Raw genomic sequence first — 15,095 nt, forward strand, 5'->3', positions numbered from 1 at the left:
AGTAATACAATCCGTCTACTGTATATAACCACATTAACCAGGAGACACGTTTTCCCTTCAGATTCCAGGACTCTTGAGAGAATTTACCTTCACGCAGCTGAACCTTCATGACGGAAGTCACTACAGGGTGAAGGTTGTAGCATGCAACATGGCTGGTCTCTGTACACAAACTCAGACAGGAGACATTTTGGTTGACAGCTCTGAACCAACAACAGGTAGGTCAATATCAACAATAAACACAGATTTTGATATAATATATCTTATATACTAATATTGAACTGTAGTGTGTGTATAATGAAATTATCTGCACAAGAACATCTAATTCAATCTCATCTGTGTAGGGGTACTTGCTGTGCAAACGGACCATGCTGCCAAACTGTCAAGGAATCAGTCTGGTTGGATGACTTGGACAACAAACAGCCTGAGTCTTGCATGGCTGGGTTTTGCCGACCTACACTCTGGCATAGATCATTATATGACTACAGTTGGCTCTAGACCATTTGCCAACGACTTGGCACAGGTTACAACACTTTATAATTGACATTGTATTAACACAAGTCTAGAGGTTAATTGAACTGATTTCGATTCCTATGTCAAAAGCTATATTTTAGGCATTTAAGGTAACATATTAAGTTTCAGAGGAACAAAAGTAGTGTGGTTTATCACTGATTTTCATATTATTTCATATTATTTGCGCGACTATTTTGCCCCTTAAGCCAAATGGAATCTCTTTCGGCACATGACTTAATCTGGCTATTCTCTTGCATTGACAAGTAATAGACCCGTGAAGGTCCGGGGTGTAATAGGTCTTCAGCAACCCATGCTTGCCGTGAAAGGCGACTATGCTTGTCGTAAAAGGCGACTGACTGGATCGGGTGGTCAGGCTCACTGACATGGTTGATGCCTGTCATCGATCCCAATTGCGTGGATCGATGTTTATGAAGTCAGTCACTGGATTGTCTGGTCCAAACTCGATTATTTACAGACCGGCGTCATGTAGCTGGAATATTGCTGAGTGCGGCGTTAAACAACAAACCAACCAACAAGTAATACTGTTCTGAATGTATGTATCGTGTATGTCCAGGACCAGCTGGTGAAGGTATACCACAACATCAGTGGCGTCGACCTGGAAGATGAGGGAGTAGTGCAGACATTCAACATCAGCACCACTGACATGTCATCAACATCCTCTGTTTTCATCACCATGTTGGCAGTAAATGGTGTAAGTACTTTGTCAAAGTTGACTTTCCTTGTAAGTTGCTGTTGTGTACATTTTCTCGTTTTTCTTCCTTTCTTTGTGGTTCACTTCGTTTCGTGATGCAGGTTGGACTACAGAGCCGCCCCCTCCATTCCGAGCTGGTTTTGGGAGGGGGAGGGGAGCTGGAATTGGTGAGACGGTGCAGCTCCTACAGCTGTGAAGGGCACTGCGTCTGTGCCGTCCAGGACAAGACGTGTGGCACCAGTCAAGGATGCACAGTGTTTGCAAATGGTATGATTGAGTATTGTTTAACGCCGCTTTCATCAATACTCGCGCGATATCACGGTGGGGGCCACCAGAAATGGGTGTCACACATTGTACCCAAGTGGGACATCGAACCCCGGAGGGGCCAATACAGTGTCATGATAAAGTAACTGAAGACCATGTTTAAATAAAGTCAAAATATTTTAAAACTGAGAACATGGTTTTTACACGAAACATCGTACTGCCTGTTGTCTCCACGTTATGCCCAAATCTATGTGACAGTTTTTGATGTAGGAAATTCTTCACTGACTGTCATTGACATCATTGACCTGAAATCTGCGGTATTGGGCGATGACGTGGACTTCTCCCCCTATGACTCATTCCTTGCAGCTACATGGACGGTAACCAACATGCAAACTGCCCACCCTGTGAGGTAATTGGTATCATTTCCATTTCCATTTCTAATATATTACTTCCGTTTACTTATGTCTGAGATAGATACAGGCCTTAAACGATGTTATTTGCAGGTATGAGTTCAGTGCTGGGCATTCAAGTCTGCAATATCCGGCCGGGATTTATGAGGAAAGTAAGGAACGAGTGTGGTTTGATGCAGGACGTCTAATGTCTACAGTCATAGCACTACCGAAAGGTAAGGGGGTGGAGGGATAAGTGTGTTCTGTTCTGTATTTGCCTAAATGCTATGTTTACTCTATATCTAAACGCACATGAGCCTGTATATATTTTTATTCCAGGGCATGAGCTGACATCAGGGGTCAGTTACAGTGTATTTGTGCGAGCTTGGTATGACGAGGAGACCTACAAAATCTACAAATCTGATGGTATCCTTATTGATATTACAAGACCAAGAACAGCGTCAGGACAAGGAGTAGCGGTAGGAAACTTGCATAATATACTATCAGAATAGATGTTAATTCATTCCATCAGTTTTGAATCTTACAAAACGTATCAAATACATAATGATCACATATTTCATAAGATATGATTGGACTTGTATTACAAATGTCCAAATATAATCACAATGAGCCTTTTTGATAAAGTCGTTTTCACTTCAAAGTCACAATTCAATGTTTTTCTTGATAGGTGAAAGAACTCTTGGAATCTGGAGACAGGAAAGACACCGACTATCAGAGCCGTGTAGATAGGATATACCTAAGCTGGAACACCGTGTTCATGGACACACAGACAGGACTCCTGAAATACGGGGCATATACAAGTACTTCACCCGGCGGTAGGTTCCCACAACATGTAACCTTTGGACAACAAAAACATTTGAAGCTATGCGTGTGCATTAATCGGAATGCTTAGAACTAAATGGAAACTTTGCCTGTGCCGGTATGTTTCAGGTTACAGCATACATGAGTCGTCTGGCATGACTACAACTAACTGCACACTGCCTGGGTTGTCTCTAGAATCAGACACAATCTACTACTCCAACATATTAGCATATAACAAAGCAGGACTGGTTGCTTGGGCGTTCTCAGATGGGGTACAGATCGATGTCACTCCACCAGTAGCGGGGATATTAGAAGATGGCGACGGTAGGCATAGGATTTCACCAAAGTTATGAACAAGAATTCAATACCATTAAATATTCAATCATTAGAGGGCGTATTATGTATACTGTCTGTGGGGTCACATATATTTAAGTAGTTCGCTGAGCGTGACATTGTTTCATCATTACTTTCACTCTCCAGGGCTCGGTGATATTGACTACCAACCCTCCCAGACACGTGTAACTGCCTCCTGGTTTGGGTTTGCTGACAAAGATTCCACAATCAGCAAATATGTCTGGTGTGTTGGTACAACCAATGATATATCTGGATGCGACATCTTGGATTGGCAGGATGTGGGGCTACATACCTCAGCCAAGACACGCCTGGATTCACCACTTGATAATGGTATTAACATCAATCATTCGACTAGTTGTTTTAAAAAGAAAATACAGTGTTACAATTGGAACATATTTATACTTCGAGACAAACGACGTGGTGACATTAGACCACTGTGCCCACACAGATGGTCCTTGGACCATTTGCATTAAGTGGCAAATCAAGGGACTGAACCCAAAATATAAACTTATCTGGGTTATCTGACAAAAATGTTCCAGGCTCTTGTATCAATAACTATCACATTGATAATAGCCACGAAGTGAAATTACACCATAAAGAATAACTTCATAGCAATTACCATAATTTATCATATAATGGGTAGGCTTCTCGGTAGGATAAAGCCAACGGATAAAAACGATATCCGTTGGGTTCATATGCGGATAGAGATGCAAATATCAAAGGTAAAGTAGGACTACTTTCACTGTTTATAAGCAAACATGGCTCGCCCTCTTCATTCGGCGATCGAGTCAGAATTAACCATCGGCAATCTGGATAAACTACAGGGATAATGCTATCATTATCAAAAGAACAGTCAAATATACTGAAAATCCATGTCTAACTGTGACGTAGCTAAGGCATTTTATAAGTTTTGGCAACTTTGGAGACATAAATTTCGAAATAATTTTGCGAGGGCACGAAGCCTAGCCAAGCGGGATCAGTAGCCATATCTGTGCTTGTAGACCTATGCGGCTTGAAACCTTTTCCACAAATTAAAATAGTTGGATTTGGCCGAAATATGACAATATGAATTGTTACCTTGTTTCGTTTTGTCGCTGTGTGTACATCTGACTACACTTCTTAACGTTATGACAGGACAGACCGACTGTCAACAACGTCTGACCGTGGTCGTGACGTCTCATAGACTAGGGTTAGAGTAGCTTCCCTTTGACAAAGGGCAGTTACTCTAGCGGACAGACATTAAAAACAACTGTTGTTTTGCGTATATGTTGTTTCAGTTGGAACTATATTGGCGACTGTCACTGTCCGACTGACACATCACTTACCCTGTGATGTAATAAATATTAATGTGCGCAATGTTTCGGTAATGTTTGTAAGAGAGGGAAAGCGATTTTAAAGCACAGAGTTAAAGAATGACATTATATGATAAAGAGGTTATCACGCTTGTGTGTTTGGGGATGGTAAATATCCTGTATTAGGAATAAACAATATGTATTTAGCTCGCCAAGGCTCGCTAAATACAATGTTTATTCCTATGCAGGATAGTTACCATCCCCAAACACACTCGCGTGATAACCTCTATTTATTCACCCAACAGATAGATGTGACTGACAATAACTAATACATCATTGTTGATTGTTTGTGTCAGACATTTCGCAGATATTAGAGTTTTCTTTGTTTATATAGTATAGTGAATAGAAACTGTAAAAAGAGTCCTATAAATACTAAAGAAGGAACTGGGGTTGCTTAATCTCATTATAAAAAAATATTAAATGTGAAATTGATACGCACTAAAAGACCCTTCTATGGAAACAATAATGTATGGCACCAATTGAGTCTTGTATCTCTCAGATAAGCTAACTTCAGTAGTTTCTTAGAAAACGTGTCATCATTGCAACTCTCACAAAATATTTTACGGGACCTATTATTGACAAGTATCTTATAGAAAAGCATGCAAACATGTAACGTCATTCATGTAACGCCAGTAGTGTCTAAGAAAGGTTGCCCCCATTGCAGACACTTTGCAATAAGTTAAAAAGCATGGAGCAATGGTCTTAACTCTGTAACAAAATGTGCTCCAATTTTCGAACTCTTGATAAGTATTTCTTAGGTCAGCTTGCAAAGTTTCACTCATGTTACTTCAGTAGTTTCTGAGAAAACGTGTCCCCATTTCAGGCAGTATGATTAAAAGTAAGTAAGTTGAAAAGCATGGAGGAAGGGCCATAACTTTCTTAAAAATGGATTTAAGACTTTCGAATTTCCGAAATCATTTTAGATCATGACCAGTAATATCAGCGTGACGGACGGGCGGATGAACATACATGAACATGCTCTTCAAAGAAAGCACATATTATAAATCAAAATATAGAATTGCTTTGGGACATGATTTTGGTCACTGATGCGTCAAATTTGGAAATGTCCTCCGTATGCCCACCATAAAACTTTTGAAAGCTTTACTGAGGCCTTGAATGTTGTTATATTGATCACACAACTTTTAAGCAAGAGTCGTTTGACGGTCTTTGAAATGTTCGTGGACAGAGCATGTTCGATTGTACCTCGAAAGTTGTGACATGTAGACAGCAAGGGCTTGAGCTGCAGGAATATTAATATTTCTCAACATGGAGGGAAAGTTGACTATTGGAAAGTTGAAGTCATCCCTCTTGTCATGCGGTTTTGTGGAGAGGTTCTTGTCACTGAATCGTTATGAATAGATCTAAATATGAAACAGACATGTCAGTCTCTCTGGTTTCTTTTGTTGCCAGATACATATTGACTATGGTACTGGTATTATCAATTCAGGACACGATCACTGTTGATTATAAGAGTCCTTAAAGGCTTTATGAATATTATTTACAGGAATACAAATATGGACCAAAGTGTATGCAGTAGACATTGTTGGCCACACATCTAAAGTGGTTGTATCAGATGGCGTCATCATTGATTCATCTCCACCTGTTGTTCAGAACTTTGCGTATCTGGGAAACAATTTGTTGTCCAATCCTTCCTTTGAGGAAAGCATTAGCCGAGAATCAGCATCCAGTGACTGTCATCCTGAACCACCCTCATGGGAGACTGGGAGGCACTCTTGCATCAAGCTCATGACATCTGGTGCTCCCCATGCAAAACACGGGAAGACTCTAGTTTCTGTACGAGGCAGCATACAACAGAATGTCAGGGACCTTGAAGTTGGTGGCAAATACCAAGTAACCATCCATGTTGGGTATCCTTTGGACATAACTGTCAATCACAAAGCAGTAGAAGGTTTCATCTCGTTTGGAAATGACACCTTTACTTTCAGCCTCGATCCTCACCTTTGTGTAGATACGTGTCATGATACTGGAGGGCGGATTATCTTGTGGAGCCAGTATAGCTTCACCTTCTTGGCACAGAACACCACAACATTGTTGAAGATCGGGACGTCCTCTCACAAAATGGAAATGGCCCTGGATCACGTGTTGTTGCAGAGAGTGGATTATGTGGGGAATGCAGATAATATGGTGACAGAAAATAACACCCTGTTTCAATCTGTCTTCCGGAAGCACTGGTCATCAGTCCATGCATCATGGCACTATGATGATCGAGAATCTCCAATTGTAGAATATACAATGGCCGCAGGTACGTGTGATAAGATTATGTCTCATCAACCTATATCTTGTTCGCTTAATCTTTTGGGAGTGGAAAAGTGTGCGTGCGTGTGCGTGAGAGAGTGCGTTCGTTCCTGTCCCACCGGCGACACCCGTCGCAAACACATGCAAAGGCAAGTTCTTTGATCCCCTTTGATCACCTGTATTTGAAGATGATTCACATCACATTTCTTAATGCGTGGAGGCAGCTACAGGGTGACAAATCTAATTTGTATGTCTTCCATTTTAACATTCGAGAGTTCAGCTGCAATAGCAATTGCTCTTTTCAATATGACTTCGACTTTTTACTGTGCTGTTACTTGTAATTTCATGTGCAGGACATGTTCGTCATTGTACCATTAGCATCAGTCAAGTATACAGTCAGATTTACAAGTAACACGTCTATTTTTGATGAGACGTATTGATACCCAGATACGTTTGGTGTTATAATTTAGACATAATGAGAGAAACAATAGATCAAATAAGTGTGATGCCAATACAATTATTGTCTCGTAAAGGTACTGTCCCCGGAGGAACTCAGGTGCTGAGGTATAAGAGCGTTGGCAGACATGCACATGGAACTGTGTCTGGTCTGAGGCTGACTCACAAACAGAAACTGTACCTGACCATCACAGCCAGGAATGCTGCTGGCCTCACCACTGTATCCCACCCTGAACCCATCACTGTTGACATGACTCCACCAATGTTCTTTCACGTCAATGATGGAGATGGTAAAGTGAAATGCTTGTGGTTTCTGTCAGATCATCTATTTAGATTTAATATATCAGATTTACAAAACTAGTCAACAGTCGTATAATTGCATTTAAAAAGTCTAATCTCCACTGATTACGTACATGTCACATTAAGAATGTTTCATTATTCCTACAGGAATGGACATTGACTACCAGGCTATGGGCGATGTATACGTAAACTGGGCAGTCGAGGAGCCAGAGTCGAGTATTCTGCACTGTAGCTGGGCAATAGGTATGCAACATATCCGTATCCATATCTGTAAACCACGGAGTCTCCACAGGACAATCTAGTGATTGACACCAAATCATTGATCTACACAATTGGGATACGACGACATGCGAGTCAGCGAGCCTGCCTACCGGATACTGTTGGTCGCCTCTTACAAGTATTGGTTGATGGAGACCAATTCTAACACAGATTTGATGGAGGCCAATTCTAACACAGATCTTCACGCTTTTTTACCTGTCAAATTACAGGAACATGTTCAGTTATTCACTGAGCGTGATATGATACTGATAACCTCACACAACACCACTATGCTTCACAGTACAACTTTGTGTTGGCCCTTTGTGTTCATGTTTTACGAGTCAAAAATGCTTGTGGCTGATCTAAAGAATAACCACCTTTGCGGGCTTTCTTGAAAACAGACTTTTACCTTAAAGGTTATTTCATTCAGTACTTTACAAATTATTCTTTGATTATCGTGATGTTCTATAGCTTGGAATGCTACAGCGAGTTTTACCTCAATATGATTTTGATTGTGAATTGAAAAATAAATATATTTTTTTAACTTGTTTTGAAGACAAGTAACTTTTCTCTCTAGGCACGACTCCAGGCGAAGGTGACATTAAGATGTTTGAATTGGCTCCCCCAAGTCAAACAACAGCTAACTTTGACATCTCAAGCGTCAATATTAGCCTTCCTCTGAAGATATTCTCAACAGTTCGCTGTATCAACACGGTGGGTTTGATGTCGTCACTCGTCTCTGATGGCGTAACTCTGACACGTGGTCAGCTGAAATCTGCAGCGGCAGTCCTCCTGGAAGACAATGTCAGGTACTACTATCAACGTGGTCAATGCCTTAAAAACAACAGGGTGCGGATGCACTGGGCAAAGAATCTTCTCCAGACAACTGTGGTAAGTCTATTTGTGGTACATGTATATCTATTTGTGTATTACCTGTATCTGACCTGTATATAAATAGATTAAATGACAAACCACTCTTGTCAGTAATGACGTGTGCTTGTTGATTTCATACTTAGATTGAGGTTACAGACGAGTCCAGCACATATCAGAACAGAGTAGATTCCAGTTTTGAGTTTGCCACATTGTGTGGGCTGCACTTCAAGAACCTGGCCCCTTACCAAGTTGCAGTTTCTCAAGACAGCATCATTGGGATACAAGGGGAAACAACTCTTCTTAACCTTACCACCCACGGCAATCCACCGACGATAACAGGTAACATTGTTTTATCCTAAATTTGGCAGCTTATTTGACATCCAATGACAATCTTATTGTGTGGAAAGATATACATTATAGTAATGATAATGAATATCCAACCTGACATATCAGCTATATATGTATGTGTATTTCTGGCCCATAGGATAGCATACTGACCGTGATGTATTCATATTTTGAGACTCATCATTCCCCCATTCGTCACCATTCGTGCCCCTATCGATGAATGTTAAGTGCGAAAATACGACAAACCTATCAGGAATAATTTTTGATTTTACATATGTCTTGCATTTAAAAATATACCCAAGATACAGTTAAATGTGTTCAACTTTTATGTATAACAATGTAAGCATTTACTCATTAATTCATCTTCAAGTATGACACCTAGTCAATATTTGTAGGATCTGCTGAGATAGCTGTGTCTCTGAAAGGAAACCAAATCTTTCTGAACTGGGACAGGCTGTTCGTCTCTCCTTGGGAGAATCTCCAATATGAGCTTCACATTGGAACAGTGGTTGGAGGAGCAGATATTTTGGGGGAGGTTCACACAAGAAACTCCGAAATTGCGCTGACCTTGATCTCGTCCCACTCGCAACCAGAATCTCTATTTGCAGCCGTGGCCGCAATTGACCCATGTGGTTATAGTGCTCACTATCAGCAGGAAATAGTACTTTGAACCTGTCATGGATCTTTTTGATCACATACAAATGTATATATGTCAGGTTTTCACTGACGCGATTAAACGTATTGAATGACGTCTCTCTCTGTGTGTCTCTCTCTCTCATCATATTCTTCTATTTTTCTAAATGTCTCTCTCTCTCATCATATTCTTCTATTTTTCTAAATGTTAATTTATTTAAACATAAATAAAGACATATTATGCATCGTTGCCTAAGACAGTCGTATATATGCATTCATTGTATATTAAACGGTGAACATGATGCAGTGTTGACTTTATTGTTTATTGTGTTCCTTTTAACGTTGGTGTAAATACAAAGACCACATTTGTAACAGTAACTGTATTGCCGCCTCTCTATATCATCCTCCATGATATGTATCATCGCTTATGTGATAGCATTAATTTAGCCTTCAGTTAATATATTTGTGAGAGAAGCGGACGCCATTCTTTAGGAAAGCTATTTGCCATAATAGATTGAGTTCATTAGGATGAACAATCAGCTTTTAAAGAGTTTCCTAATACTGGAGAACAACGAACATATACTGCTCAAGAGACACTGTATGTACATGCGATTGGGCTGACTCAGATACTTATCTTTCCATGCACAATTGTATTCTATGTTCGTGACACGATTACATATCCTTCAACCTGTACGAGACATTAGCAACTTTTCGCTACTGTGTGCGGTCGTCCTTCCTGGGAGCTTCCGCGCGCGCCTACCAAGATAACATGACGCAGATGAGCATTGATACCTCACTCAGACCCTGTAAAGTGACTCCGGGCCGACCAGTCCTTGTTTTAAAACCTTAAAAGCAAGTACCATCTTTCAAAGGCCTTTGTTATGACGCGGCCGTGTATCGACCCACCAACTTCCACTCTCCTGACAATTGTCAAGGTAGAAGTTCTATTCACTGGAACACAACGCAAATACTACATGGTGGACATGCCTGTCGTAGGAGGCAACAAACAGGATCCGATGTTCAGGTTTGCTATCTTGGTTGATGCATGTAATCGTATCCCAATGCGTAGATCAGTGCTCATGTTAATCAGTGGATTGTCTGGTCCAGACTCGATTATTTACAGACCGGCGGAATATTTCTGAGTGCGGCGTTAAACAACAAACATTCAAACAAACAAGCGTGTTACTCTCTTGAACATGATCTCTTTAGCCCTTCAAGTCGGCAGGTTTTGGTTGAAAATGTAAAATCCACGCGGGAGGGAATAACACTAGGGCCGATTGCTCTAGGGCCATTCCGACAGAGTAAAGAAACGCTCGTGAAATATATCTTGCCAGGAAATATATACGCATAACATGGGACCTTCGATTGAACCACCAGTTCTGTGGTCTGATGGTTTGTGAGTGAGTGAGTTGGATTTAACGCCGCTTTTAACAGTATTACAGTTATATCACGGCGTGTCGGCTTGATTTGGGAGGAAAGCCCGAAGTGGTGCAGGTCTCAGACGTTTACGGGTATGGTGCTGAAAAACCTAGAGACATAATCGAGGTGAACCGGGAGGTGAACAATCATAGGTATCTGGCGTGCCCAAGGACGCAACTCTGCACAGCGCCTTAGACAACTGGGCCACCCGTGCCCCCCCCCCCCCCCCCTGATGGTTAGAATGACTGGCTACTGACCAAGATGTTGTGGCTTTCAGACAACTGGAAGTCTAGATCACGTACTTTGTGTACCCCTCAGACAAGTGTAAATTAACACGAAACCCATGGCCGAAAGCTATGAATATATTTAGAAATTCACAAGAATAAAAAAATAAAAATTCACAGATATTATCATACCTTCTATTTTTTTCAAATGCAACAGTTTTCAGTCATTCTTGAACACCATAAGTAAGTCAATGGGTTTCAGTACTGCAAGTTATTTTGAGAATGCTAAACCGTCCACGATACCTATGAAGACACAAACTGCCAGTTTGCATTTAGAATACTTATATATTTGTGGAGTTTCTTTCAGTTTTCTAACGATACATATTTCTTGTGTGAGCGCCCTCTGATATAAGAATGTTTCTGCAGGTTCCCAACCATACACTGATATACGAGAGGCTAGAGTTCTCACCGTGATTGCATATCAGACCAATTTTTGACAAATGATGATGAAGGTAGCATATATCGTATTCCTTCACATGAAATATAGGTAAGTTTATTTCTGCTTACATTTGTTCTCGTCACTCGTATATAATTTTATTACAATTGTACATTTCCTGAGCAGACACATACCAGTTTCAACTCAAGACATTTCTCTCTCTCTATGTTAATGGACACAGCCTAGTGCGTTGAATGTTTAGTGATACTATTAAAACACGTGCAAAGGCTAGGCAATTTTTCACCTGAAAAAAGCACGGGAACATATTGCTAGTACAGTTAAGTCGAAATAGGGAATGCGTCAAACGTGGAAATGTCCTCGAAATGTCTAACATGAAACGGTTTAAACCTTTACTGAGACATTGAATGCTGAAAGCAAACAACTCCCGAGCAAGAATATTACGCTCTTTGAAATCTTCGTGAAAGTTCATGCTCGATTTTTCCTCAAATTTTGTAAAACGACGCCAACGACTGGAGCTAGTTGAACATGAGAGATAATATCAGAGCATAGTCAAGTAACATCAAATATTTGCCAATTTCTCAGTGCCTTATTTTGGCGTATCCATGTACGACCAATCAGATAATATACAGAAATACCGATGACTTTTACGTACATGATAGTAATGCTATATAATATATTTTAGTGTGCTTTATCTCTAATATGATGCGAGAGGCGGTAGGTAATGATGAGACAAGATTGCTATTCAGTCCACAGAGACTATTGTGGGGATCAACGAGGCCAGTTTCTAAAATACGATTGCTATTCAGTCCACAGACACTATTGTGGGGATCAGTTTAATAAAGTGCCAAGAGAAATGTCAGACGTTTACAAGTCTTATGAATTCGCACAACACATACTTCCTGTGAATGATGTTTATTATGATAATTAAGGAAACGCTACGAAATTGGCCAACATTACAGTTCATAGACATTGCACGGCTGTTATGGGGGTTTCAAAATAAATCCTTATTGTGTGGGCACACTTAAGAAACAAACATACGTCATTGATTTAAAGCTCAAGCACCCAGGTCTCAGTTGGTAGCTGCCAAAATGTCTGTGTTTACTACTGATGGATAGCTTGCACCTTTTCCTTACTATAGGGTCTATTAAAAACATACTTATTTGCCCTTGATTTCCGTGTGTAAAGCGATAGATTATAGGCAAATATAGCTTTCGGCGCGTACACGCTCCAGTCGCTTATGACAAAGGCCTATTGTCACTGTTGAACAAGGCAGATGAGGCATTCAGTTATTGATGTTGTTCACCAAATCTCCTACATGCCATCATCTTATCTTGAATACTTAGCTTGTTTTACAAACACTGTCTTTTAACTAATGAACAGAGATATTCGGCTTTCTAATGTCAAATGAAACATGCGTTTCAACGTGGCAAAACTCCACTTGCATATTTATGTATTATTGGTGCAAATGTGTATCTACTGCCTATAGATTTGGTGAATTTTATATGGGCATATTTTGAAACGATTTTTAACTTTCATGTAAAGACAGGTATTGTTTCATACTGCGTTCATTGTGTTGTGTTCATTTGTATCAGTTTAACCTGTTCATAATAAAGCCGTACCTACGGTTAAGACTTAAATAAACTGTCTGTTTACATTCCCAAGTTTCAGCTTAAAACACACCAAATTATCCAGTACACAGCTAGCCCATTGTCACCTCTACTCAATAAATATAATTTTGAAAGCATTTTTCTGATCTTTTAATCTTAACCATGTTTTGTTTTAACTGGATAATAGATATACATAAACTCATTACTGTCACAACTTCTATATAGAACTCTCAAAGACTTGAAACCTATTTCATCGCATGTAACTTGATAATTAGTTTGTGAGGTTCCCCCGCTTTTCTTCTAATCCCTTCTCTTGGGCTGTTATTGAAAAGTTTACTGATGCAAATACCCTTTTGGTGTGTCATGAGTAGTTAAAGTAGTTAACACTACTGTTGTGTAACCGACTGACCAAGTATTTAACGTTTGTTGTTGTTTAAGATATATGGAACGTGTGAATGGATCTTTTACCGGATCAGGTGTGTCCATTACTCGAATTCATACATTAATGACAAGAATCAGAACTTCACTGAAGGTATTCAATTGGTATGCAGTATAATGACATAACACTAACCAATCGACAATGCATGACTATAATGTTATGTGGGTTATCTGGAATCACAAGTAACTCTTGTATCCATAGAAGATAGACTCGACCGCCTCCGTGGTCTAGTGGTAGAGCGTCCGCCCGGAGAGCGGAAGGTACGGGGTTCGATCCCTGACCGCGTCATACCAAAAGACATTAAAAGATGGTACTTGTTGTTACCCTGTCTGGCGCTCGGCATTAAAGGGCTAAAACAAGGACTGGTCGGCTCGTTAAGTTTTAACTCACTCTGTCAAAAAGGCATGTACGTTACTGAGCAAATGCTACATAATTGATACCACGCTGTCTTTGGGGCAAATGGCTCTGGCGAGAATGAAAGAGGCCATTGGCATCAGCGTTTCTCAACACTTAAACAATTGAACGACAAATACACAATGAGTGGATAGCTTGCTCTGATATAAGGCGATTAAGGATGAGCGGACTTTCCACCTCAGACATGCACATAATGAGCTCAACCTCCGGGTGTGTCCACCGAGAGGCACATCCTGCTCGTAGTCATCTGTTCACAAGCAGTCGGAGAATACCAGAACATGAAAAGATCTACATGATGTTGGACACTTTACATGACAGTTAAATGACGTTTACACATATATACATATAATTATAACATTTGATGATTTACTACGTGTGCATTGCGAAGATATTGGATGTTGATTATGGACATACAAATGAGGAGGGGGCCATATTGAACTAAGCTATTAAGCAGTTAGGGTCAGGTCCCAATGGGCTGACTGAATCACGGTCATCTAATAGATTAACAGAACGCCATCAATTAATGATGCCCAGGAATACATATGTATGTTGCAGTTGCCCCACCCCACCAACCACCCCCACCCCCACCATGCTTTGTTAACAGTCAATTCGCAAAGAAAACTGGTAAAGCTCGTGCTCACCACTCTATCTAGTAACGTGACCTTCTGTATCTCTGGTCTTACAGCGTCTTGTGCTGTACAGGATTTCAGCAAGAAGCACGCATCCGGCCAGGACGACGCCCGCACCAGACACATAGAAGAGGCTCTGTAAGGCCAGTAGATTAACTCTGTATGGTTGTTGTCTCCACTGCATCTGACACTGGCTCTTGGACAACCACCGGTCGTACCAGTATCGTGGTAGACCACTGTCATATATATGCAGCACCCTGGAAGTAGATACACGAGTGAGTATGGTCTTTTCGCAGTTGTTATCAATATTTCAGTTAAACACACCAGAGACACCATAAATGTGGGCTTAAACCATTGTACCAAGTTTGAAAATCTAACCTGG

The 15,095-nt window shown here is 40.6% G+C and overlaps 1 protein-coding gene across 1 annotated transcript in view; it reads left to right on the forward strand.

The window, feature by feature from the left end:
- The window catches only part of LOC139442356 (uncharacterized), a 35,231-nt gene extending 25,586 nt beyond the window's left edge, over window positions 1-9,645 (forward strand). Inside the window, exons 43-58 of the mRNA XM_071223157.1 lie at window positions 62-215; window positions 342-520; window positions 1,085-1,222; window positions 1,324-1,489; window positions 1,757-1,895; window positions 1,990-2,111; window positions 2,215-2,354; window positions 2,564-2,711; window positions 2,827-3,021; window positions 3,178-3,381; window positions 5,908-6,666; window positions 7,193-7,405; window positions 7,563-7,658; window positions 8,251-8,564; window positions 8,690-8,885; window positions 9,287-9,645. Coding sequence (XP_071079258.1) covers window positions 62-215; window positions 342-520; window positions 1,085-1,222; window positions 1,324-1,489; window positions 1,757-1,895; window positions 1,990-2,111; window positions 2,215-2,354; window positions 2,564-2,711; window positions 2,827-3,021; window positions 3,178-3,381; window positions 5,908-6,666; window positions 7,193-7,405; window positions 7,563-7,658; window positions 8,251-8,564; window positions 8,690-8,885; window positions 9,287-9,561 — 3,438 coding nt within the window. The 3' untranslated portion in view covers window positions 9,562-9,645. The remainder of the gene's footprint in view (window positions 1-61; window positions 216-341; window positions 521-1,084; window positions 1,223-1,323; window positions 1,490-1,756; window positions 1,896-1,989; window positions 2,112-2,214; window positions 2,355-2,563; window positions 2,712-2,826; window positions 3,022-3,177; window positions 3,382-5,907; window positions 6,667-7,192; window positions 7,406-7,562; window positions 7,659-8,250; window positions 8,565-8,689; window positions 8,886-9,286) is intronic.
- The last annotated feature ends 5,450 nt before the right edge of the window (window positions 9,646-15,095 follow it).

The sequence above is a fragment of the Haliotis cracherodii genome, unplaced genomic scaffold (assembly GCF_022045235.1).
Source record: "Haliotis cracherodii isolate W230 unplaced genomic scaffold, xgHalCrac1.p SCAF_5, whole genome shotgun sequence".
NCBI lineage: Eukaryota > Metazoa > Mollusca > Gastropoda > Lepetellida > Haliotidae > Haliotis > Haliotis cracherodii.